Source organism: Nilaparvata lugens, chromosome 3, assembly GCF_014356525.2.
Source record: "Nilaparvata lugens isolate BPH chromosome 3, ASM1435652v1, whole genome shotgun sequence".
NCBI lineage: Eukaryota > Metazoa > Arthropoda > Insecta > Hemiptera > Delphacidae > Nilaparvata > Nilaparvata lugens.
In genome coordinates this window covers 53133245-53160441 of record NC_052506.1, presented here as the reverse complement: position 1 = coordinate 53160441, position 27197 = coordinate 53133245, and the positions used below count along the sequence as shown (strand labels likewise).

General features: G+C 35.1%; 2 protein-coding genes across 3 annotated transcripts in view; both read right to left on the bottom strand.

The window, feature by feature from the left end:
- Window positions 1-2222, bottom strand: part of LOC111044343 (tyrosine-protein phosphatase non-receptor type 23) — a 50577-nt gene extending 48355 nt beyond the window's left edge. The window contains 1 exon segment of the mRNA XM_039424009.1: window positions 1861-2222. Coding sequence (XP_039279943.1) covers window positions 1861-2073 — 213 coding nt within the window. The 5' untranslated portion in view covers window positions 2074-2222.
- Window positions 2223-18774: 16552 nt separating this feature from the next.
- Window positions 18775-27197, bottom strand: part of LOC111044344 (ras-like protein family member 11B) — a 34168-nt gene continuing 25745 nt past the window's right edge. For both annotated transcript variants that reach the window (XM_039424008.1, XM_022329458.2), the window contains 3 exons: window positions 26529-26605; window positions 24967-25155; window positions 18775-22281 (listed from right to left, as the gene is read on the bottom strand). In XM_039424008.1, the coding sequence (XP_039279942.1) occupies window positions 21964-22281; window positions 24967-25155; window positions 26529-26605 (584 nt within the window). In that variant the 3' untranslated portion in view covers window positions 18775-21963. The remainder of the gene's footprint in view (window positions 22282-24966; window positions 25156-26528; window positions 26606-27197) is intronic.

Here is a 27197-nt window from a genome sequence, read left to right as displayed (position 1 = left end):
ACTACCAATGCCTGTTTTCACACCGATTCTCAGACAATCGGGGACAATTTTGAATGTTGGCCAACAATAGGTTAGAGTAAAACGGTCAATCCCAATTGCAAAGCTTTTTATTAGTACAAAGCTTAAAGGATAAAGTGTCGGTGAAAACTTTTGACTGTTTTCAGAGTGACTGCGTTCAGAATAATAACTGTGAAAGTTGACAATATACTATAATGAGATTAACTTCATACTGTCAGCATTAGTTGAATGGCAAGCATTCATGTTATTTTCAAGTACTGCTGACATTTTCAAGATAACTTCAATCTATTTCTCTTCTCCAGCAGTTATAATACTTAAAATTTATTTTTTTCTTATAAAAATACAGTCAGGCCTAATTATTTTTTACAGATGAAAATTACTGAGATATTGCATTTATTCAAATGCTAATGAATTAATAATTATCATTAAACGAAAATCCAAATTAAATGCTGTAATTCACCCCGAAGACTTAGGTTTACTCTGTTGTCAATATTTGCAGTAGCAGAAATCTTCGGGGTGATTTACAGCATTCAATTTGGATTTTCGTTTAGTAATAATTAACAATTACTTTTTTATTAACATTCGACAAAATTAAAGAGGAATGCAAATGAGTTGGTAAATCTGCAGAACAGTACTTCAATAGAAGCATATCCTGACTCTGTTTTGTTTTCTCCATGTAGAATGCACTGTGTAACTGTTGAATGTCCTTCATTTTCAGCAGCGAAGTCTTTTTTCCTGTGGCCGCGAATTGTATTGCTCTAAATTTAAGACGTTTTGGGCTGGCGCGTGTAATTTTATTTGAATTTTGTAATGCTTGTGATCCTTATCGGATCACTTAATCGATAATTAATTGATCTACAATAAAGTTTGCTGGCCGGGATAGCCGAGACGTCTACGGCGTTGCACCGTTATTGGCGTCTGCTAGCACTACCTAGTCGTGCTAGGTACACACTTTCCATTAACCAAGAACATATGGGCGTCATCCGCAATAAAAGAGTTTCATCTCTAGGCTTGTGCATAATGAGAGGGATGATAAGAGCTTAAGAGAGTTGAGGGACATACAGCTCAAGCTGGGTTCCGGAACCCACAAATGATCTCATATTGAGAGTGATTACTCTAAGAAGGATGTAATGTTGTATCTCAATATCTCAATAATAACAGTACAATCAATTTATAAAACTAATAATATTACAAACGTACACATAATTTAAGAAACGTCAAGTAAAAAATGACAGCATATGCTTACATTATTAGAATTTTTCAATTTTTGCTGGCTGAAGTTTTAAAATTTTCCTTTTATTGTCACTGCCGCCTGCCTCAACGATAAAAATGTACTATTACTTGTGTAAAACAATTTTTCCCTTTTCCTTATTATTTCATTCCTTTCTAATAAATTTTTATTTTCCCTTTTTTTATTAATTCTGTATCAAAATCTGATGTATATTTCTTATTTTGTTTTTGCATTTTGTATTAGTTTTCTTTCATTTTTTTACTTAAAATCTTTGAAGTGTAATATTTATTTTGTCTAAGTTTATTTATCTTTTGTAACTCATTTTTTTCCTGTAACTGGGCACCCGCCGAAAAACCTTTGGGTTTGGCAGGACCCTCAACTGTTTGTATTGTGAATAAAAAATTTTGTTTTTGATTTGATTTTTTTTATGATATTCAGAGGAGTCAGCTCATTGATCTCTCTTACAACGGAAGTAGCAGGCACATGAATCTCAACTTATCTTATTGATAGCTTATCAGCGCGACCACTGAGCCAATCGCTTCGTCCTTTGAGAAAGCTGCTTGTCTTGAAACAGTTATATATTTTAGCAATAGTTGAAGAGGCAATTCTACCTGGAAAGCCCACGCCGCACATTGAAAATGAGTGCAGGCCATTTTGAGTCCGTCAGCTGTTGACCTGTCATCGCCAGCACCCAGCTGCGAGTGCAACGCTCCAATGTTGTACAATATAGCAAGCACCTCAATCCGAATGTCTGCCACAGCGCACTGTATATTTGTGTAGGGATCCTTCCTACAAACACAATTCAAATTTAACCTGTTTTCCATTTGGTAAAACAAAATCGATGCATGATCTAGACTGGCTTCTCACTTATTATACTAACTAAACTGTAAGTTACTATACTAACTTTGTATAGTAACTTACAGTTGAGAAGCACAAATCATATTCACACTTGATAAAACTTTCAGTTACGGTACTTACATGGAGGGACAATTCATTGAGAAATAAGATTTATACTCAGGATTATTACAGAAAGCCTTTTTCTAACTCGCTCTCCTCAACGTATCCTTTAACCTGAATGCTATTTCATTCTGAATATTTTGATATATACATGCTGTTTATATGCCACCTTCCACTCCTTCAAACGTTTTTCTTGGTTACTGTTAATACATTGAATCCTTGAATAGCAAACTCAATGAAAATTTAATGATTATTGGTGGTTTCAATTTACCCGAAATTAGCTCTGATTCTTATGACCTCTCTTCTGGCTCATGTAAAGCAAAATTTCTTTGCCGTTTAATGACATTCTATGATCTAATTTCTTACAATGCAGTGCAAAATGAGCTCGGTGGAACAGTGGATATTGTTTTAAGCAACTTGCCAGATGCGATGATCCACTCCTCCCTCAAGACTGTTATCGCCGTGCATTACGTGTGGAAGCCTCATATACGGTGAGAGCCCGGTCAGAGCTCCACTCAAATCGTTCACCCGAATATTCGTATGACTATTCCAAGGGGTCTAACTCGGCCTCTATTGCGGACTCCGCGATTGCAGTTGGGACTCTGTTTTTTGTTGTAGTGATGTTGACTCTGCTGTAGATAATTTTTATGAAGTACTTCACAAAAATTCTGATGAATTTATTCCAAAGGAGAGTTCAAAACTCATATCTCAATCAGGACTCAAAGAAGAAAACTCAAAGAAGAAAGGTTGAATATATCAGATAATAAGTATCCTCCTTCGTTTACACCTGATATCATATCAGATTTGAAAATAAAAAATAAGTGCTCTAGAAAGAGAAAGACTTCGCCTTATCATGATAATAAATTTATAACTTTACGCGCATCCCTGAGAAATAGAATTACGCTATCTTATGAGGCGTATTTGATTAGAGTTCAAAATGGAATACGACATAATGTAAAAGATTTCTGGAAATACGTTAATTCAAAAAGAAAAACTTCTTTTGTGGAGTCAACCATGACACTGGACGGAGAGTCTTACTCTGGGGCTGACATAGTTAATGGTTTTTCTAAATACTTTCAATCTGTGTATGAGGCTGATACACCTGATGTGCCAATGGGGATTCCAGAGGTGTCTGGGTGCTCATTGTTGGATGGGGGAGTTGGGATGGTTTCCTCCAATGATATTCTGTCTGCTATCAATGGGCTGAGGTCGGGCTGCTCCGAGGGTCCTGATGCGATTCCAACCTTTATTGTCAAGGGCTGTGCTGCAGTCCTTTTAGAGCCATTAAAATTCATTTTCAACTTGGCTTTAAGGTCGGGTAGATTTCCTTCAAAATGGAAGATTGCAAGAGTTACTCCTGTTTTCAAGTCTGGGAATAGGAATGTTATTAAAAACTACAGACCAATATCCATTTTGAATTGTTTTGAGAAGCTCCTGTACTGTATTCGATTATTTATAAACAGGGTCAGAGGATTATTGCACCTGAGCAACATGGATTTCAGCCTGGTCGCTCAACTGTGTCCAATCTTATAGTTTTTAGTAGTGAGGTTTCACAAATTTTGGATCATGGGGGTCGTACAGATGTTATTTTTACAGATCTATCAAAAGCGTTTGACACCATAAATCATAGACTTCTGATACGGAAACTCAAAGTGTTAGGATTTTGTGTAACAATGGTTAATCTTCTACAGAGTTATCTGGAGGCAAGAATACAGTATGTCAAGATTCACAATTTCAAATCAGAATGCTTTGAGTGTAAATCAGGGGTTCCTCAGGGCTCTAACCTTGGTCCATTTCTATTTCTTTTGTTCATTAATGATCTACCATCTACCATCAGTGAATCTTCATGCCTTCTGTATGCAGATGGTGTAAAATTATATAAAGAAATCAATTATCAGAGAGATTGCTATGATTTGCAGAGGGATATTGATAGTCTGTCTAGATGGTGTGATGAAAATGGACTAAAAATGAATGTGAATAAATGTAAATTCATGAGTTTCACTCGGCAGTCCTCCACTCATGCAGGTGTATACTATATAAATGGCATTCCATTGGAAAATGTGGAGTCGTTCAAGGACCTTGGAGTAGTATTCAGTCTAGACCTTTCTTTCAATTCACATATAAATTACATAGCTAACAGAGCCAATCAACAGATGGGTTTCATTTTGAGGACATGCTCGCCCTACACTGATGTGGTACCTCTGCTACTCTTATACAAATCAATTGTGAGGAGTCTATTAGAGTATGCATGCGAAGTATGGAATCCTTATCATAATGAACAGATTCACCTTCTAGAACGCTTGCAAAACAAATTTTTGAGATGTATGTATTATAAAAAGCACAGGGTTTTCTGTCCCTTTCATTACCCAACCAACTCCCTCAGAAGTATGTTCAATATTAAATCACTGAAAGTGAGACGTGATGTTAAATTACTTGTTTTTCTGTACAATCTGTTAAATAATAGAATTGATTCTTCCTACCTGCTTTCTAAAATTAACATATATATAAATAACATTGCTCGACGTTCTAGATTTTCATTTCATATTTCTCGCTCCAGAACGGTAAGCCATTATAACTTTCCTTTAAGTAGAGCTCAAAGAATTTCCAATACTTATTCGGAGCACTCGACATCTTCTGGTTCTCCCCTTCCAAATTCCGAAGGATTTCATATGATTTAGTCTTGTAGTCCCGTGGGAGTTGCTGGTCTCCTAGTGGGCGCCTCCCCAGGTGGCGGATAGGGGGATGCCACCTAGATATAGGTGGTACCGGGGAAATGAAATACCCGGGGCGGTCAAGAACCAGCAACAAAACTGCTGCCTTGCAGATGGAATTCAATGGAACTCCAAAGGCTAAGGGAACAAAACCCTAACAGGAAATTGACTGCTGCCTTGCAGTTGGCATTGGATTGTCAAAGGCTAGGGAAGGAACTCAGAAAAAATCACCTGGTCCTCCAGGTTGGGGGTTGGGCGTGAGGCCAGCGACCTCAAACCATAAAAAGACACATGCTGCGAATTCTCAAAATTTGCCTCGGATTGGTACTGGATTATCGGACAAACAAAAATGAAATAAGTAAAATACAGGGTGATTCATAATTATGGTAAAATAATTTAATACGTGATAGTAGAGGTAAAAATAAGAAAAAAAGTTGTTATAAACGTATATCCATAAACGCTTCATTAGCGAGCTATACAGGGTGAAGATTTCGCCCGGAATTCAGTTCCTCTGGTGAAATACACCAATGCTGAATTGTTCGGGGACTAGTTTTTGAAAAACTTATGCTGGATTCATATGGAAAAATATCTGAAAAATTGAATAAAACTAGTCTGGAAGCTGTAGTGTGAGTAGTTTTTGAGAAAAAAATTGAAATATGCAAAAAATCTAAGTAGAAAAACACAGACTTCTACGTTTGATGCCCAATAACTTTCTTTAATGACCAGTAAACAAATAATTTTTCGCAATAAAAGTAGTAGAGAATTTAATTCTGAAAAGAATTATGTAAACTGTGTAAACTAAATTCAAATAAAAGTTGAATAAAATGTATTCTTATGTAGTACATTACACCACAAAAATTTGCTGTTTTATGAGGAGAGAACTAATAACTCATAGGTTGTAGCTGATTGCAAATAAAACATGGATTTTAATAACAGCTGTTCCAAAACAGCTGATTTATTTTGTTTTTAACAAGAAAATATTTAAAAGGATTTATCAGCTGAAAATTATTTTCAGTAATATTTTAGCTCACTGTTGAACAAAAAAAAACAAATTGTAAGTTAGGCCTACTGTAACCACGCTGTGTTTTTTGTTTAATCTATTAACCAGTTATTTGTAACCATTTCACTTTGCTTTTGTGTTAAGTGTTAACTTTTTAAAAAATGGCAGGTAATTTTAGACATTCCGAATTAGCTAACATGCATTTAATGTATGGAATGGGACACTACTGTAATAGTACTGAAGCAAGACGTTTGTATCAAGAGAACTTTCCTAACCGAGTATGTTCAAGTTCAAGGTTTTTTGCCACTATTCATCAACGTCTGTCTAAAACAGATTTTTTGATATCCAAAGAGCACATTTATGCAGGCAGACCCCGATCTACTATGACTGTTGAGTTAGAAGAACAAGTTCTTAATGAAATTTATGAATATCCAGAGAAGAGCACAAGAGAACTGTCAGTGCAGTTTAATGTCAATCAATCTATTATTTGGAGGATACTAAAAAGCAACAATTACATCCATACCACCTCCAGAAAGTTCTTACTCTATTGTCACGAGACTGTATTCTCCGTGCTGGTATTTGCCGATGGTTTTTAGTAAAACTTGTTCACCCAAACTTTTTAACAACCGTTTTATTTACCGACGAGGCACACTTTACAAGAACAGCTATCGTTAACGTCCACAACCATCATATTTGGGCAGCTGAGAATCCTCATGCCATCAATCTTAATCTTCCACAACATCGGTTTTCAGTAAACATTTGGGCAGGAATCATAGGAGATCATCTACTCCTGTTCGAGCTTCCTCCCAGGCTTAATGGCATGATCTACTAGTCTTTTGGTATAAGTTTAATGTCATTTAGATTTGCTACTTTCATATAAAAAAAACTTTTCAAAAAAACGAATATTTTATTTGCAATCAGCTACAACGTATGAGTTATTAGTTCTCTCCTCATAAAACAGCAATTTTTTGTGGTGTAATGTACCACATACGAATACATTTTATTCAACTTTTATTTGGATTTAGTTTACACAGCTTACATAATTCTTTTCAGAATTAAATTCTCTACTACTTTTATTGCGAAAAATTATTTGTTTACTGGTCATTAAAGAAAGTTATTGGGCATCAAACGTAGAAGTCTGTGTTTTTCTACTTAGATTTTTTGCATATTTCAACTTTTTTCTCAAAAACTACTCACACTAAAGCTTCCAGACTAGTTTTATTCAATTTTTCAGATATTTTTCCATAAGAATCTAGCATAAGTTCTCCAAAAACTAGCCCCGAACAATTCAGCATCGGTGTATTTCACCAGAGGAACTGAATTCCGGGCGAAATCTTTTACCCTGTATAGCTTGCTAATGAAGCGTTTATGGATATATGTTTATAACAACTTTTTTCTTATTTTTACCTCTACTATCACGTATTAAATTATTTTACCATAATTATGAATCACCCTGTATAAGATTATGGAAACGGAAACATTTATTAAAGGTAGCAACATGGAACGTTAGAACCATGCTGCAGGCAGGAAAAACGATGGAGATTGCCCAGGAAGGAGCGAAGTATAACCTAGACATTATAGGACTGCAAGAGATCAGATGGGCAGGATCAGGAAGGATTGACAAGAAAGAGTTTAGCATGCTATACAGTGGCCCTGATGACAGATCTGGACAGAAAGGAACTGGTTTCATGATAAATGCCAAAACAAGAAAAAGGCTACTCGATTTTGAACCCGTAAATGCCAGACTGTGCAAAATGAGATTGAAAGGGCATTTTAGAAATATAACGCTTATAGCCGCCTATGCACCAACCGAAGCTGCCACAGATGAAGAGATAATTGAATTCTAAGAGGATTTAAGTCAGATCTGTGGAAAAATTCCTAGGTATAAAGCTGCGTACAGATATACGCGCCTCCAACCCGCTCCGCGCACGCTCCGCCCTCGTTCCTCCATCGCTCCGCAGTCCCTCCGCCCCCGCTCTGCAGTCGCACCGATCATGAACGTTACAGAAGATGTTAGCTCTTCTCGCGTTCCACTCTTGCTCCCCGGTCGATCATCAATCGATCTGCTCGAGTGACGTTCGGTTGCGGAGCAGAGCGAAAGTATGTACGCACCTTAACATGAAAATTTTGCTTGGTGACTTTAATGCTCAAATAAGAAAAGAAGATTTCCTCAATGGATTAGCAGGAAAAGGCACACTCCACGATGAGACTAATGGGAATGGTATCCTCCTAGCTGAGTTTACTGCACAAGAAGATTTGAAAATTGTAAGCACACAATTTGAGCACAAAAAGATCCACAAAGGAACATGTCAGATCTCAGGATCCGAGCTTGTAAAACAAATAGATAACATACTTGTGTCCAAAAAGCATGTAACATCAGTAACTGATGTGAGGACTATCAGAGGACCAAACTGCGAATCTGACCATTTTGCAGTGTTAGCCAAAGTCGCAGAAAAGATATCAGTACAGTAATAGAAAATTATAGAAGAGGAAAGCAACAGAAATGGAATTTGGAGGCACTAAAGAGCGAAGAAATTGAGAAAAAATACCAGGAAAAGGTTGAACAGAATTGAGATGCTATTAGACATGAGAAGGCACAAGGATATAATGATGAAGACTGTTGGCAAAATGTAAAGAGTCAATTGTAAAAGCAGCCAAGAATAGAATTGGTTTTAAAGGAAGTAAGAGAAATGATGAATGGTTTGATGAACACTGCAGACACGCAATTGATAAGAGAAATCGAGATAGACTGGCGGTGCTGCAGAGAAGAACCAGACAAAACGTGGAGACAGCTACAAAGAGAGCAGGAGAAAAGCCAAGGCTATCATAAGAAAAAATCTGGTGTGGTACACTCACACAACTTTCCTTGCCCATTGATCTATAAGCCTCATTCTTAAAAGAGGATAACTTCGGGGAATAACATTATGCCGATTGGCGGCTAAATAATTAAAACTATGATTATACTATTGTTATTGTTTTCAGAGTACTTTTTCCTTTGTTTGAATTATTAAATTTGATGATTTTTTAAAAGTTGTCAAAACAGCTGTTCTAGAAATAAAATATCGACATGTGTTCTTTTGAATAAACTGCTCTACCTACCTACCTCACGCACGAGAAGGAGGTTACAAAGTAAATTTCTCAGGGATGGGGTGGACCCCCTGTTAGTTTCCCAGGGAGGAGACTCATGCCAGTTAATAGAGCTGATAAATAACTATACAGGGTATAAATTTGAAAAAAATCGGTCAAGTCATTTTTGAGAAAATCGTGATTGAAATTTAACAAAATTCATTCTTCTCAGGAATATTACGGAGCTCCTGCAATTTTCCCAGAAATGAGACTCATGTCAGTTTATAGGGCTTATAAGTAGCTATCTAGGATATAAATTTGAAGAAAGTCGTTAGAGCCGTTTTCGAGAAAACATTAAAAAATATGGTTTTTTAGCCATTATCCGCCATTTTGAATTGAATTTTATTGAATGTCTTATTGTCGGATCCTCATGGTATAAGGACCTTAAGTTTAAAATTTCAAGTCAATCGGTTAATTAGGAATGGAGTTGTCGTGTTCACAGACACACACAGACACACACACACACACACACACAGACCAACACCCAAAAATCATGTTTTTGGACTCAGGGGACCTTGAAACGTATAGAAAACATGAAATTAGGGTACCTTAAATTTTTTTTTGAAAGCAATACTTTCCTTACCTATGGTAATAGGGCAAGGAAAGTAATGAAACGTATAGAAAACATGAAATTAGGGTACCTTAAATTTTTTTGAAAGGAATACTTTCATTACCTATGGTAATAGGGCAAGGAAAGTAAAAAGAAGCGAGAATACCTCAAAAAGCAGATTGAACAAATAGAAAATTTGAATCAACAAAATGAGACAAGGAAATTTTACCAAGCATTCAAAAGGCTAGAAAAAGGATTCCATACAAAAACAAGCATAAATGTAAGGATAAAAATGGACAAACACTAACTGAAGAGCAGAATATATTAGAGAGATGGGCGGAACATTTTGAAGACTTATTACAGAATAATCCACAAACAGCACCTGAAGACACTTAGATACCAAAGTATCAATCTGCTGATATGTGGGTAGAAGAGCCAACATGGGAAGAACTAGTATATGCAACAATGAAACAAAGGAATGGGAAAGCCACAGGCACAGACCACATACCAGCGGAGTTGCTGAAGTATGGAGGAGAACCTTTGATGAAGCAGCTCTTTCACATTATAAGGAAGATTTTATGGAATGGAGAAACCATACCTGAAGAGTGGTGCATGAGCATGATTTTTCCAATTAACAAAAAAGGTGACATTAAATCTGCAATAACTACAGAGGAATTACTTTGTTAAATGTAGACTACAAATAATATTCTCAACCATATTATTGAAAAGAATGAGCACCCTGGCAGAATTGTAGGAGAATACCAATGCGGTTTCCGAATCGGGAGAGGAACAACAGATCAAATCTTCTCAGTCCGACAGGTCATGGAAAAATGCACCGAATATAATAGACCTGCACATGTTGTTTGTGGATTACAGAATGGCCTTTGATTCCATAGACAATGATAAGCTGTTGAATGTGCTTGAGAGTTTTGGTTTTCCCAGAAAGCTCATCCGCCTTACTAGGATGACAATGAAAAAGAAACATGGCCAGAGTCATGGTAGAAGGTAAATTAAGTAGAGGTTTCCACGTCACTAAAGGCGTAAGACAGGGAGATGCACTGTCAGCATTGCTGTTCAATCTACACAAGGTGTGGTACACGAAATAGATCCTAAGGGGAACATAACATATGAGTCCAAACAGGTCCATGCTTACGCTGACGATATACTCCTGGTTGCCCGGAACATAAATACACTGAAAGATGTATTCTCGACTTTGGAAAAAGCAGGATGCGATATAGGTATTATGGTCAATGATAACAAAATCAAGTATTTAAAGATGACCGCCGCTGTAGCCAGAAGATGCCGAGAAGATTTGAAAGTGGGAAATTACACTTTCGGCAGCGGCGGGGGGGTCGTGTGTCCGGGGACAGCGTGTGTTTAGGCGGCTTTACTTCTTCTTTCTAATTTCCTTTCTCACTTGTGAAATCTGATTTCACAAACGGTTGTTGGGACCCCATGAGGAGGCGGCCCCTCCACCTAACTAGTTCATGGAGGGCTAATAACCCACATTGAACGAGCAAAAATTTATTCAGAGTCAAATAAGAAAGAGAAACGGACCGGAACTCAGGAAAAGCTTGGAAAAGAAACAAATTTCGATTTTTGGTACATGGAATGTTACTTCTATTGCAGGGAAAGAGTGTGAAGTGGTCGATGAGATGGAGAAATACAAATTGAAGATACTGGGTCTGAGTGAAACAAAAAAGAAGGGACGTGGTGAGATGGCTCTAGATAAGGGATACACTCTCTTGTATTCTGGGGTGGAAATGAACAGTAGAGCGAAAGAAGGAGTGGGAATTATATTCAGTGGAGAGTATTTCTAACGAATTGTAAGATGGAATGCAGTCAACTCAAGGATAATTTCTGCAAACTTGGATCTCAAAGAAAAGGTCACTTATACAAATATATGCTCCTACAGATGATTCTGCTGAGTTGGAAAGAGAGACTTTCTACCTAGCACTACAGGAAACAGTAGATAAGGCACGACAATATGCAGAGCACATAATCATAGTGGGAGACTGGAATGCAAGAGTGGGTAATGACATCACAATCGGTCATGGATGTACAATCGGTCATGGATGTTTGGGGAAGCAAGGAGCTGAGTCGATTTTGAACGGCAGTGGCAAGAGAATGCTGGAATTTTGTATAGACAATGATCTTCTGGTTGGCAATTCCTTCTACCCTAACAAAAATATTCACAAAATCACATTTGAGTCACACAGCAGAGGAGTCAAGAGTGCTATAGATTACTTTGTATATACAAGGCATTTTAGATATGCAGTGACTGATGTTAGGGTGTACAGAAGTGCCGAACTTAGTACAAAGCACAAACTTGTGATCATGGGAACAAGAATAAAACCCCCAAAGAAGTGTAAGTCACCGAAGTATAGGAAAATCAAAGTGATGGAATTGAGGAAGACAGAGAAAAGAAGAGAATATCAAAGACAATAATGGAGGAGCTTAGAAGGAAGGAAGAGCAAATTCATGGAGAATCAGAAGAGAATATTGAATGAAGATGGTACCTATTAAAGAATACATTGTTAAAAGTGGCAGAAAATGTTTGTGGAATGACAATGGTTGGAGAACATGTTAAAAGAACCAAGTGGTGGAATGATTCTTTGAAAGAGAAGATTAGGCTTAAAAAAGAAGCTTGGAAAAAGTTTTATAGAAGCAAGAGTGCAGAGGATTGGAATGAATATGTACAGGAACGGAATGAGTCCAAACAAGAAGTGAGAAAGGCTAAGTTGGAGTCATGGGAATAATTTGGAAAGGAAATTGGGGAAAATTATCAAACAAGGAGTAATAAGTTTTGGCATACAGTTCGAGCTCTACGAGGAAAGTATGGAAAGCGAGTGAGAAGTGTAGTTGACGAAGAAGGAAGGGTAAAATCTGATTTGAATGAGGTGCTACAAGTATGGAGGAGTTTCTATGAGAAGACATTCAAGGAAGAGGAAAGACCCACTGAGAGTGATAATGATCATAATGTGGAAGAACAACAACAAAATGAGGTGCAGATATCCCTCCAGGAAGTTCAAAGCGCGATTTCTGGTCTGAAATTAGGTAAGGCAGCTGGATATGATGATGTTACCCCAGAACTAATAAAATTTGGTGGACAGGATGTGGCTGAATGGATATGGCATCTTTGTAATGATATCTGGCACTATGCAAAAATTCCCTCAGAATGGGAGAAGAACGTTATTATCCCCATGCACAAGAAAGGTAGCACAGTAAAATGTGAGAATTACAGAGCCATCTGCCTGTCATCAGTATTGCTGGAAATCTACTCTAGAATACTAGAAAGAAGACTGAGAGTAGAGGTGGAGGATGGGCTGGAAGAGGAACAGGCAGCCTTTAGAAGGGATCATCAGACTAGTGATCATATGTTTACAATAAGACAAGTCATGGATAACAGATTGAGCCGAGCTGGTCAAACATATATTGCCTTCTTAGATTTGAAAGCAGCTTTCGACACCGTATGTAGACAGTGCCTTTGGGATGCCCTCAGTGAAGCAGGTGTGTCACCTGAACTTACCAAAAGAATTAAAAGCCTGTACAGTAATGTCAGAGGGGTAGTGAGAATAGGAGGTGCTGCATCTAGAGAATTCAAAATAGATAAAGGTATCAAACAAGGCGACAGTCTAAGCCCACTTCTATTCATAGTACTGATGGATCAAATAATAAAAATGTGCAAGAGAAGAACGACTCGAAGCAAGATTGGAAAGCGCAACCTCCGCCCAGTATACGTTCAAGCACTGATATATGCAGACGATATCTTGCTAATAGCTAAAACTCAAAGAGATCTACAAAATGCTGTAACAGAATGGTGTAGTGCGATAAGAGATAAAGGAATGGTTGTCAACATTGAGAAGAGTAAAGTGATGATAGTATCAAATAATCAGGAGAACGTGTTTTTGTCGATAAATTGTGTACTGGTATTAATACTGTAGTTTGGAGTTAAAGTGTAGTTGATTGGTACCAGCTGTAGATAATGGTTCCTAAGAAGACCTATACAAATAATTATCAGTCTCCAATCAATGAGAAATTTTAAAATGTTGGAAAAAAATAATTCACCACATGGAAGAGAGTTGCTCATATTGCATTCATTAATAACTGAAGAATGACAGAATGATTTACAATTTTTTTAAATTTAGCTTAGCTGATACCCATCCTAAAATGGAAAATGGAAAGAATAATTGAAAGATAGAATTCTGTGTAATTCATCGTATATCGCATATTTCCTGGACCATCTATCAACAATCAACAACTATGAACGCATTAAATTCATATTTGAAACACTGTTAAACTATCTATTTTTTTCAATTCTACACTTTACTGATATATATAATATTACTACCAATTGATTGAGAAGAATATGTTTTCCGAATAATATTTATTATGCTGCATGACTAAGCACACAGGAAATCCGTATTGAGATGTGAATGAAAATATTGACTGTCAGATATATACATGTATTTCATGATTTTTGGCGGTACGACGTTCGCCGGGCCAGCTAGTATAATTTATAATCTACTCTGAAGATAGGATTAATCAGACTATAGAATTTATACATAATCAATCAGCTGACAAGTGGATTATTCATTGAATGCATTACACAGATGCAGTCTGGAGTAGCCGGTAAACAGAAGACACCAGATACTTGTGGATGAGAAAACTGCGTGAGGTCTACTGTTCACAGAACTACTAGTAAACTGGAATAAAAAAATCAAACATGCCAACAAATAAATTTATTCACGAATTGAAAGAGAAAATACACTCAAAAAACCTTTCCTCCACATAGAAGAATGAGTGTCTGGATAAAGAGTTCTAAATAATAATAATAATAGCATACAGTAAATAATAATAACAACAATATTAGGAATTTTAAAAAAAAATTAACTAAGAGTAAAATAACTAGAATCAATTCAATACATAAAAAAATAATAGAAAATAGCCTAAAATAAGTTTTTAACCAACGGGAATAGGCCTACCTTCTACGGAACATCATAAGAGGTAAATATTGTAGTAAAATGTTATCAAGTAGGTTATTTATTATTATATTCAGTTAAATAAAGAATCTCAAAAACGTTTTATTGACTACCTTATAAGTTAATTCTTTAAAACTTGCAACATTACAATATTATTAAGTGAGTTGATAACCTAAATATATATATATATATATATATATATATATATATATATATATATATATATATATATGAAAAAGGCTTAATAATAATTTATTATTTAATAGCTTGCCTGGTGAACTTAGTACCGCCAAAAAGTCAATGTAGGCCTATCTCATGTCACACATAGGCTAACTTTATTTTGTGAATCTTTGAATTTATCTGACAATCAATATTTTCATTTACATCTCAATAATAATAATAATAATAATGAGTTATTATTGGAATTCCTATGAGCTTAGTCATGCAGCATTTATTATTCACAACATAACATCTTATCACATTTATAACGTATTCTTCTCAATCAATTGGTAGTAATATAATATCAGTAGTGTTGAATTTTAAAAAAATAGATAGGTTAAATCAGTGGTTCAAAGATGAATTTAATGCGTTCATAGTTGTTAATTGTCAATAGATGGTCCAGGAAATATGCGATATACGATGAATCACACAAAATTCAATATTCTTTCCATCTTCCATTTTAGGATGAATATAAGCTAAACTAAATTTAAAAAATCATTGTAAATTATTCTGTCATTCTTCAGTAATTAATGAATGCAATATGAACAACTCTCTTTCTTGAGAAAAGACTCTTTCAAGAGTGCATAATTTTTTCCAACATTTTCCAGTTTCTCAATGATAGGGGAGTGATAATTAAGCGAGCAAAGTGAGGTTTAAGATTCAAGTCGACGGTTTTGCATTTATTTTTATATGTTTATATGTTCCGCATTTATGGCCAAACGCAGCAATAGATTTTCATAAAATTTTACAGGTAGTTTCTTTTTGAATTTTGCGTCGATGTATGTATGGTGTTTTTTGAAGTTTTGTATTTTAAGGATAATACGAAAGAAAAAGGAGTCTCCTTCGAACGTCAATATTACCGTAAAATCAGACTGTAGAATTATTCAACATAAAGCATCTGTCGAGTGGATTATTAATTGCATGCAATATCAATATTTCAATGTAATTTGGTAAAAAATCAGCTGTCGTGTGGCCTATTAATTGCAAGCGATGATACATGCAATTGATAACTCGAAGTTATCTTCATATTATTTTCTCCCGACTTTTCTCTGCTTTCAACTTGGTAAGCTGTTGCAATGCTAATAATTATAATAATATTGATTATTATTGTTGTTACAACAACCCAAACAGCCATTAGCTGTTTACACACCGATATCTTGCCGACATCTCAGGACTGGACATAATTCACTCTGATGGACAGTATTAGAGGATGCTGCGCGAGGTCTACTGTTCAAAGAACTACTAGGATTATTATTTGTAAAGGCCTTCTAAGGAATCATTATTTACATCTGCTACTTAATCAACTATTATCTTCATGCTCATCTTCTCAACTAATCATCATGTCCATCTTCCCGTCCTTCGGTAGCCACTCGGCCGACAATTTTGAAAACATTGGTCTGTGAAATGGATTAATAGAAAATTGTTATAGCCCACCTATTAAAAATTTCTGGTCAGAAACCATACCGTACCCAATATTCACACAACATATTCCCTAGTTTAATGCCGTTCTGTCAAGTAGATTTCAAGTCTAAAGAGAACAAGCAAACAAAGTAACACACAGACATTCATTTATATACATATAAAAATTTATTAATAATTATCTTATACCTTTTTCGGTATATATTTTTAGGTTATCAACTAGGTTAGGTTATTTGCCTAGCTGCTAACAAATGTGCCAGTAAAAATGATAAGATATTAAAATATCTTATTGAAATCTACTTACACCCATATTTTTTACTGTAACGTGAACAGACCTTAATATCATACTTTATTATAGTATTCTAGCCTGGGGCCTAGGATAAAAAATAATTAGGTTATCTGAAGCAGCATATTAATATTTAGGCTACGATAAAATTTTATTACAAATCTCTGAAGGGTAAGATTGCTATTTTATAATTAGTGTTGTGTTGAAATATTTACAGTTTTCATTGATTAATAAAAAATGTATCAGGACTAGCCTACCTGGTAAAGTTTATCAAATTCTGTAGATTCCGGGCTGGCTTTCAGCTCAAATGAGATCATGGGCAGCCTTGGAACGGCTTCCATGTTTTAAATAATTTTAGTTGCAGCAAATAAATACTCAAAACGCAAACGACAAATTCCAAAGAACTATTTTAAACTTAATTAACATGACAGACTTTTACTTCACAGGGATTATTATTTACATTTAACCAAGTCATGTCATTATGACAAGCATCTATCTACCGCAACTGACTTCCTTATGGCCCAGTACCGACGAGCGCACAGATTCGTTTGAGGCAAGCCTCACGCGCAGACCTTGTGGAGGCAATGTCGATATGCGATCCACACATGCCTCAGCATAGTAGTTATTTATTACTAAAGTGCGAGATAAATTGTTTTTAACACGGCTCTTTCTCAAAGACGGAGAGGTCCGATGCTCTATCCTCCACTAATCACTCCCACTACCTAGAAGCATTCTCCTTCTTTTGTGTCTGTGTGAGAGCTTTGTAACGCGACGCGGCAACACTCCCCTCCATCTATTGCTGGCAACGTTCCAAAAGTAGTGAACTGGTCAGCAGGTAAATTGGTTTGTGTATGTTACAGAGATGTTTTCATCACAAGAACATGAAGCAAAATGACACGGCGCATCCAATTGTGCGCAGGATGTCCGTCTATGTCTACGCTACAAACTGTGGAGGGAGAAATGGGTTTCTCCTCTTCATGTTAAAAGTAATTTATCTCGCACTTTAGCAGATAACCTGTGTTCCGCCTTGTCTATTTTAAAACTTTACAAACTGAAAAAAATGTTGTAATAAAATATTGGGAAATTGAAAATAGACCTATAACCATCCTCGGTTAATAAAGAATCTTTATGTAAAATTTCAAGTCAATCAATCCATAAGGAGCATTGCGAGCCTTTTTTCACTTCATCAAATTTTTATCCTTGTCCTTAGCGTGATAAAAGTTAGCTAGTGGCACATATTTGCCTGTTTCATCTGATGAATTACTCTGAAATTCCTGGGAGTCCGTCACAGCTACTTCCTCGTCGCTGCTGTCATTTAGAATAACATCTGGGTCATCATCAATGGCTTTCAAAGCAGCCTAAATATCCTCATTGCTCAAACGAACACGATTTAGATTGTTTAATTCTCGCGCGGGCTACAGGTGTAGCCCAAGCAACTTTGAATTAGAATAGCACGGACAACTGCTCTCCACGCCGCGCACAAGCACACAACGTGTGTGAAGGAAGACATGCCTTGGATAGTACTGAGGCCCAGGCCCTCCACCACCAATGACAACGTGTGGTGGAGGCACAATGGAAAACAAATGACTGGGTTACAACGGTAGCCCGCGCGAGTACTGCAGGGAATCTATATGCAAAATTTCAAGTTAATCATCCAGACGTGATGATGCGAAAAACATAATTATTATCCTATCTCATACATGTATAAGGCCCACCACAAAGTAAACCCACACTAATCCACAAAAAGCAACCCACGCTGTAGGATGTTTTGTAAACCATTCCTATAAAATTTTTCATAATCAATCAGCTGACAATTTGATTACTGTCAACGCAAAGTGAACCCACAGTAGCGTGAAACATGGCTACCTCGACAAAAACCAAGTATATCCGAAAAAACTCCAGAAAGCCCAAGTGAGTATAGCTGACAGAGTTTATAGTTTTTAGGTATAAATAAAATAGTTTATACATATTGTGAGACAATATTATTAGTTGACACCTAGGTGCATATATGAATGTGAATAGTTTATAACTAGTAGTTCTGTGAACAGTAGACCTCGCGCAAGCACTCCACAGCACTCCCACAGTCAGATGATAGCGACGAGATTGGCTTTGCCACTTGACTCTTCCTATAACATTCACTTGACTTCCACAATTCAATTCCAACTCATGCCAAGGCCAGTCGGCTTTGCTCTTGATGCAATTTTTGATCGTTTTCATAATACGCGAAAATATTCAATTTCACAGATTTTCCAGGTAAAAATAAATGGGAGACAAGTTCTGTAAAGGCTGAAGTATTTAATTCACATCAAATTAATCTATAAAATTATCATTATTACAATAAATACAGTTTATAATCTTCACAAGATTACTTATTTTAATCACAGCCATCATACATTAGTAATAATATTTTTGAACCGAATAACATTAACTTGAACTGTACTACGTATTTTTGAACACAAATCATTCTATAATATTTTTCATCATGCAAGATACAATACGTTATAGACATACCGGTACGATACAAGACAAAAATAATTCATTTCCAAGGCAGAATCATTTTTCTTCATCACGAGTAACAAATCTAATCTTCAAGTAGACATTTTGTGTTATTTATAAAATTATAATTTATTCACATATTTGAGTATACAAGTGATTTGCGAATATCATTATATTTGATAAACTAATAGCCTATACAGTAGCCTATATTTATTAAATTTGAATGTTCCTTCCATGGATAGTGAGAAACCGTTTAGAAATTAGAAATTACTTGGAAAGCCAAAAATCCGACAAATGTTCAATTGAAATCTTATCTACTACTTCATTGGTTGATTTAGTTATTAATTCTTGAATATCGGTAGTGCGTTCTAATAAATATTATCGATAATTTGGGTAGTAAATTTCGAATTAAGTAATTTCTACATAGGCCTACTTCATTTATACTGGAAATTACAACTCTCAAGGGAAAGAGAATTTTTAATAGGAAGATACACTCCAACAGATGAGTTAAACAAATCACTGAAAATAATCTAGTAATTTGAACCAAATAATTTATATCCAAAACACACTTACAAACATTTTTCAAGCAAAGAATGTGGGAGCTATTTGATATAAATGACTAATTTATTTATGTAAAATTTTCAATGGAAACTGTAGGCCAATTTTCTGATTTTTCTAACTCCATTAACTCTGAAGAAGTTACCACCTCTGACAAAGGCTATCCTCACAGCCAAACTATTCTTTTATCATACATATAATTGTCATACATGATGACTAGCGTATTATACATACATAATACAAGATTACAGAGTTGAGTATCTATTATTTTATAGAGAACATATTAATCATAGATTATATGTACAAATAAGAGATTCATTAATACGATTTTTCACATTATGATTTAGTAGTACATTGTCACAATAGGCTACATGAAAATATGCATGTTTTGATACACAATCAGTTTTAATGATAAAAATCACTTATTGATAATATAGCTAGCAAAGTTATCGTGGAATCAATCTCCTTATATTCTTGCACTCCCTATGGAGATGATGTTTCAGATAAAAAGTAGTTGAAGGAGTGATTGGAGGATTTTCAGCCAATTTAAAAAAAATACACAATGTTATAATATAATGTGAAGATAGAATAAATCTTTTTATAATTATTTCTTCATGTAGTAGTCATTCTAGAAATAGACAAATCCGACTATATAGAATGTAGGCGACAGTAGTAACAAAAATACAGCAATTTTTATATATTCAAAAACATTGCTTTCAGTTCTTAAGAATCTGTTTCAACAGATTGGTGAGTAATTTTAAAATTATATAGGTAGTTACTAATCTAATTTAAAAGAAAAAATGTATTATTACATTTAGGGATTTTGATGTTATGATTTCCTAATTTTTTATGTATTTAGAACTGCCAATGGGTAGAGCTTTAGACAGTTTATTGTTGATTGATAGGGTACCTAACTAGACATTTTCAATGTCTGACATGGAATGTTTGTTGATATTCAATATATTATCTATATTCTTTTTTACGAAAATCATTATTTTGTGCAGTCCAATAATCAGGAGAAATGTGTTACAGTTTTTTCGAATTTAATGGCTTATTTCTCACAACTTTATCATACGCTACAAAAAATGATATCATCTCATCTAAATTATTGATACTTTAAGTTACACGTTATAAAAATTCCTTTGCATGCATGTAAGCCAAAGACTCTCGAAGAAAGACTTGGAATGGTCAACAAAGATTACTAAACTGATTTTCTAATTGCTAGTTCCACATGCTAGAATTAACCAACATATTTTTACCTTAATTAATCTGTATATTTTTATGAGGTGCTGTGTGTCAGTGCACCACTTACCAACCTAATACTCTCATCTTTCCGTAAAGGTTATGAGGATATTTAAATATTTTCAAATAGCAGTAATTTAAATAACTAAGACAACCAATTTCATGGATTCATGTACCGTAACTAATATTTATGATGAACATGATATTATGGGATTACGACAACCAAATTCATGGATTCTTATTGTATACATAGAGTAAAATAATTCTGTACCTGTGTTTTTCCTATGATATGCTACTATTGTTGAGTTCTGTGAATGATTTGAGATGCTATAGTACTAGATACTAGGAAATAGTCCGTATGGGCTATAACGAAAGAGAAAGCAAAAAAGAGGGAGTGAGAGTGATATGGTGAATGAGAGATGATGATCAGTCAGGAGATTCTTAAGAGTATCACTAGTATGCTGATAAATGCTCAAATTTGATCAATGTACTCATTGAATGATTAATCATATAACTTGAGAGCAATGAAATTATTCAGAGTTAGACAGCAATATTGTGTTGAAGATATGCCATATAGGCTGGATATGATTGTATTGTGAATTCTATAAGAATATATTTCTTTGCAATCCATTACTATAATGTTGATAAAAAGATGAAGATACTATCTCTTCAATACGTTGCTTACCGTAATCAAGCTAATTTTTATTCAATGAGATATAAGATAATATTCAATAGCTTATACAAATTGACTATCGTTAATTTCGCCAGAAATAAAGTTCTATTAAAAAGCAAATGAAAATTGAATTATTATTTTTCAAGTGGAACCCATTCGAAACAAAATCAATTTATTCAGATAAAGATATTTTCCAGATCAAGCTATAGTACAGGAATATCACAGATTTACCAAATTATTTAGAATCTTAGATGATTCAACTACTTCGACAACATTCAAGACTGATTTCTCTTTGTGAGTGCATTTACAAGTACCTACAATAAAATAGGTAATTGAAAGTCATATCCACAATCGTGCCCAGAGTCTTGTTGGCTTTCAACCAGCGAAAAAGTCGAAGCTGCCGGCAACAATTAGTCAACTGTGTGACACCAAAAGGAAAGATTCATCATAAAATCTGTCCGTTCATTGTTTGTCGGTGATCAATGGACTGTGGCATCACAACGAGGCGGTAGCTGTGTAGTTCTGGCGTCTCTTGAGGACTCTGTTGCGGTGCAGGTCTGACTTTTGGCAGACAACAACAGTGCCACCTTGGAATTGTTTTTGTTCCTTGTTGTTGCCGCCTCCGCCGATCAGCGTGCCGATCATCTTGGAAACGGAGAACTTTCGGGTCTTGTTGTTGCCCTGCTGACACCTCGACTCGTTCAGAAGCACCTCAAACGCCTGGTACAGGTCTGCACTGTTCTCGGCCACCGACACCTCGAAGAACTGACAGCCGTACTGGATTGCCGCAGTTCTGCCCTCGATCTCGTCCACCTGACAACCAATATACAACAGTCAAATTATTGATTAACTAAGGAAATAAATGATATTAAAACATTGATGCAATAAGTAGCCTACAGTAGAGCATAATAATCTGTTCTCCCTTTTATCACTATTTGCAGACGCAGAAGTCTTCAGGGTAGTTGATGTTGATCGCATATTCATTTGTATTTACGTTCAACAATTGTACCAAGTTGAGTACAATTTTTAATGAACTAGTTTACACCTATAATTGAACACCAAGCATAATTTTCATGTTAGGGTATGTCAGAAATACATGACATAAATAATTATTTTCCTCCACCTACTGTCTAAAGTGCTTACTTTACTCCCTGGAACATAATATTGAAGTGTCACTTTTTCGTTCTCGGGAGGAAAAAACAGAAAAACTCCCTAGGGCGTAAAAGTAACTCCATTTAAATAATATGGGAAGCATCTTTATTTTAAAAACTAAAATACATTGGAATAGGTTAGAAGGTCTAAGCATAGATGAGGTCTGTAGGTTAGATGAGGAAGCATAATTAAACCAACTAAATTCAACACCTCAACCAGACATATTTGATCAATATATGTTTGAATGCTAAAATTATTACAAACTTCATATCGATATACTATAAAAATGTATAAATATTTTCTTATATTCCATGTTATTCAAAATACCAGCCAACGAATATTCCTCATTAACTAATCAAATTTGAAACGGGAACTTCAGCATAGTGTTGTAGTTGAGTTGGCCATTGTTGTTAAAAATTTTGCAACATAGCGCTGTCGGCGGTCAACTGTGGTTACAAGCCAGCTGTTTACCTTTTAGGTTATGTTATAACACAGTGTTACTGGTCATGTAAGTTTTAAAAAAATATTTTTGACCGAAGCGAAGCTGAGGTCTTAGTTTTGACTCGATCGGCTTTTGTCGTTTGTTCGTTTGTTTGTACCGCAGTTACAGTCGCAGTTATTATCCGATTTGGATGAAACTTGGTATGCAAGTTCTATGAAACAAGGCGCAGAGACGTATGTGTAACGATTTTTGGTAAGACCTCCGGTTTTTGTAATATTTAAAAAACCGTAAACTAACCTCAAAAGTTACTTTTTCGTATCTTTGAAGATACAGCAATTCATGTTCCTACTTTTTCGCATTGAATCCACTTTTCATGAAAAACATCATTAGCAGCCTCCTGTCATTGTCACCAACAAACTCATCTTTTTTAGAATCATTTTCCATCTCACCATCGTCTGTGAGACGATTCATCATCTAAATTGCCTACTGCATATTCCATTTTTCCGTCAGTTGACTGATTTCTTATAATTAATTATAATTTATTATTAGAAAAGTTGTAATATATGTTTTCATTGTAAATATGGAGACGATATGGGTCCCTGCAAACAGTGCCTCTAGCAATTTCAATGGAGAAAATAATAGATGACATGGCTAAATCTTCACAATATACTGTACTGTATACTATGTAAGTGGCCCTTCTCATTAGATTGGAAGTTGTATTCATGAGCGAGGTCTACTGATCGCAGAACTACTAGTATTTGCAGTTTTTATAAAAATGTAGGTGGAGGAAAAATGTTGTGTATATCACGAGTGAAAAATGCTTTTTCTCCCTCAGGAAAATTGTTGCCCTCGGCGCCTCGGCTTCGCCTTGGGCATCAATCTTCCTCTTCAGGGAGAAAAAGTGGCATTTTTCACTCTAGATATACAAATAACTATTCCAACTTATTTTCCTTTCTAATTCACATAATATTTTTGAAAATACAAAATATATGAAACCTATTCACATATAATGCTGGTAAATATAAATAAAAATAGAAACCCAGGTACCATTTTTAATTGTCCACTCACAATATGTTTCGGCTATATCATGTTGTGAGTAACAATTTAAAAAGTGTACTTAGATTTCTAATTTCTATTTTTATTCATATAGCCCTAACGGGAAAAAGACAATGCTGGTAAACCTTGTTTTAGTATAAACTGCACATAATTTGCCCTAATAGCAGCTAATATAAATAATTTCATCCACAGTGACTGATGATTGCTTTTGCAAAACCCTTTTTACATGAGGATATATAATATAATTATTCCACAATGTCTCAGAACCGATTTCTGGAACATTAATTAAATCCAATGAACCATTAAAAATCGATATATTGATTCTATAGGATGGATTAAATGTGTCCTAGAAACCTGGTATTTAGACTAGTGCTTTAATACTCTGCTTTTTTTGTGAAGTGAACGACTATCTCTAGGATGATTTAATATGTAATCATAATGGAGATCGATCCTAGAGATGACAGTGAGTAGAACCTATGAAGTGGTGAAATTTATGTTTTGTGCTGTAAATTGATGTCCACATAAACCCTTTCCCTCCAATTGATGATGATCGTGTACTAACTGTTCGCCAATCTCATCTATTATTTTTGTCTGATTTGAATTTATAAAGTAGATTGTATTCAAACGTTTGAGTATCTCTCACCGTAACTCTTTATAAGAGGAAAATGATTAATAGAAGTACAAATGATTCATTTAGCTTAAAATATGGAAATATTTGTCAGGAAATAAAACTTGAAAAAAACCTAAGTTAAAATAAATTAAAAAAAAACATTTCTGGAACAATCTGTATATTTGAATAATAATTTTTTGGAGTAAATAACTGCAATTGACTTTAGCTTTGAGCTCACCTCTCTAAGGTGTTCGAGATCAGCTTTGTTGGCGAGAAGTATGACAGGAACAGAAGAGACAGGTCGCTGCTTCTGCAGATGATCCAATGCCTCCAGAGCGTAGCTAAAGCTCTGCTTGTCAGTTATCGAGTAGACAACCACGCAAGCATCAGCCCACTGCACCTGCTCTACTGGGAAGCATGCGTCTCTCTGCAAACAACACATCACCAACATAGAATAAATAACCGCGAATTGCACCTCAAATAAAAATTCATAAATTCAAATATTAATATATTATTGAAATAATAATTATAATAAATAATTAATATGGTACATTAGATATATTAGATATATTAGATATATTTAATTATAATATTAAATTATAATTATATTATTGAATAATTCATTGGGGGTGTGGGCTCAAAATCAAATCTTGAAGGGATCGCAGAAAAAGTCGACTACTGACAAGACAAAGTTTTTGTATAGGGGAGGGGGGTGTATGAGCTGAATTGTTCCTGAATTTGGAGGGTCGTTGGGGGTTGCGTCCATGGGCTTGGGGGAGGGATGCTCCTCCGTATATTGAAATAATATATATTATTCCGTAAAACTTCACGGAATACAAGTGATTAAATAAGTGAACACTCGAAAAAATCATAGAATAAGCATACACGTGTGTATGCTTTCTCTGTGGTAGAATTATTGAGCCCTTTCCTAATAATTTTCCTAATAATTCAGGATCCTGAATTTGAATTTAATAAAAATGTGAATTATCAGAAAGTATTAGTTTTGTTTTAGACTGTAATTTATAAGGTTGCTGGGACAGTTACGGTATGATTAGGGACGTGAGTTCAAGCCTCTTGAACGATCAGTGGTCACGGTCAGTTATATAATTTAGGTTATAGGATATCATGTTATTTTATTTTGCTATTGAATACTGATTCTTTTGCATCCTTCAATAATTGATTTTCTTAGCAATAGAGAAAAATCTTTGAGAATCTGACACATAGTACATAGCCTTCACATTTTCTCTCCATTAATGGATTTAAAATAAATGAAAACGTTTTTATTATTATTCATCCCCTGATCAACACCTAGGCTGAAAATACTTCTAGTAAGTGGCCTTTGTAAATGAATAAATCAATAAATCAATGGCTCAATATACTACTTTTCTCTATGATAGAAGTCACAAAATCGAAGAGATTGAGACAACATTATTAATATTGTAAAATAAGTAAATTATATGATATGAATGGTTCTCAGATAGGTAATATAAATTTGTCTTATCTGACCATTTCAAAAGCTTTATTAGCCAATATAGACTTTATTGTGAAATGAAACTCGTGTAAACTTCTTTGTTTGTTTTTTGAGTCGTCAGTAACCAGTGAGTATAAAATATAAATTCTATACATGTATTCTACATTCTAAATTTTACATTCTAAACTCACTCTCAGTGACAAGCTTTTTCGTTTGAACGGACGAGAGTAATTATAGGAATGCCAGGAATGTAGAAGAGTGTGATATCATATTTCTAGGCATATTGTAGGCATCTATATCTATATTCTAGGCATCGGTTGCCTACTTACCGATTCTCCAGAGACGTCGATTATTTCCAGCTCAACAGGTGCGTTGTTGATCATCATTGTCTGCTTGTACAACAGATCTGAAACAAAAATATCACGTTTCAAATATTGTAAACGTCACTTTTCCGCTAACAAAAAACGTTTGACAGTGCACTCTCATCATCGGCAAAAAAGATAATCGATTCGAAATGTCAAGTTCAATATTTGATATACCTGTCGATCATGCCTAATATGGGATGGGACTCGAACCGAATATGAACCTCTGACTGGAAAAATGGATTAATTTCATGTTCCACCGTTCTAAATCCGTTGAACTTGGATATAGGTAACTAATTGATGCAAGCCATCAACTCAGTACCGTAATCTGTACTGCCACGCACGTGCTTTCTCAGGATAGATATAGAAATTTTTCTCCTCATAGAAATTCAAATTCAAATTCATTTATTGCCAAAAATAAATTAATCATAATTTTGCCAAAACGCTTATAATCGCGAATCGGAATGATATTATACGAATCAATTGAACGCTCTATTCGTGAATTGAAATGATACGGATTAATTTAAAGATTTATCCTAAATTGAATGAACACAGTATAATCTTCTATTTAATGCTAGATTTCTGATTTTTTCTGAATACGAGTATACATAAGTTCTTATTTTGAATAATCAAGAA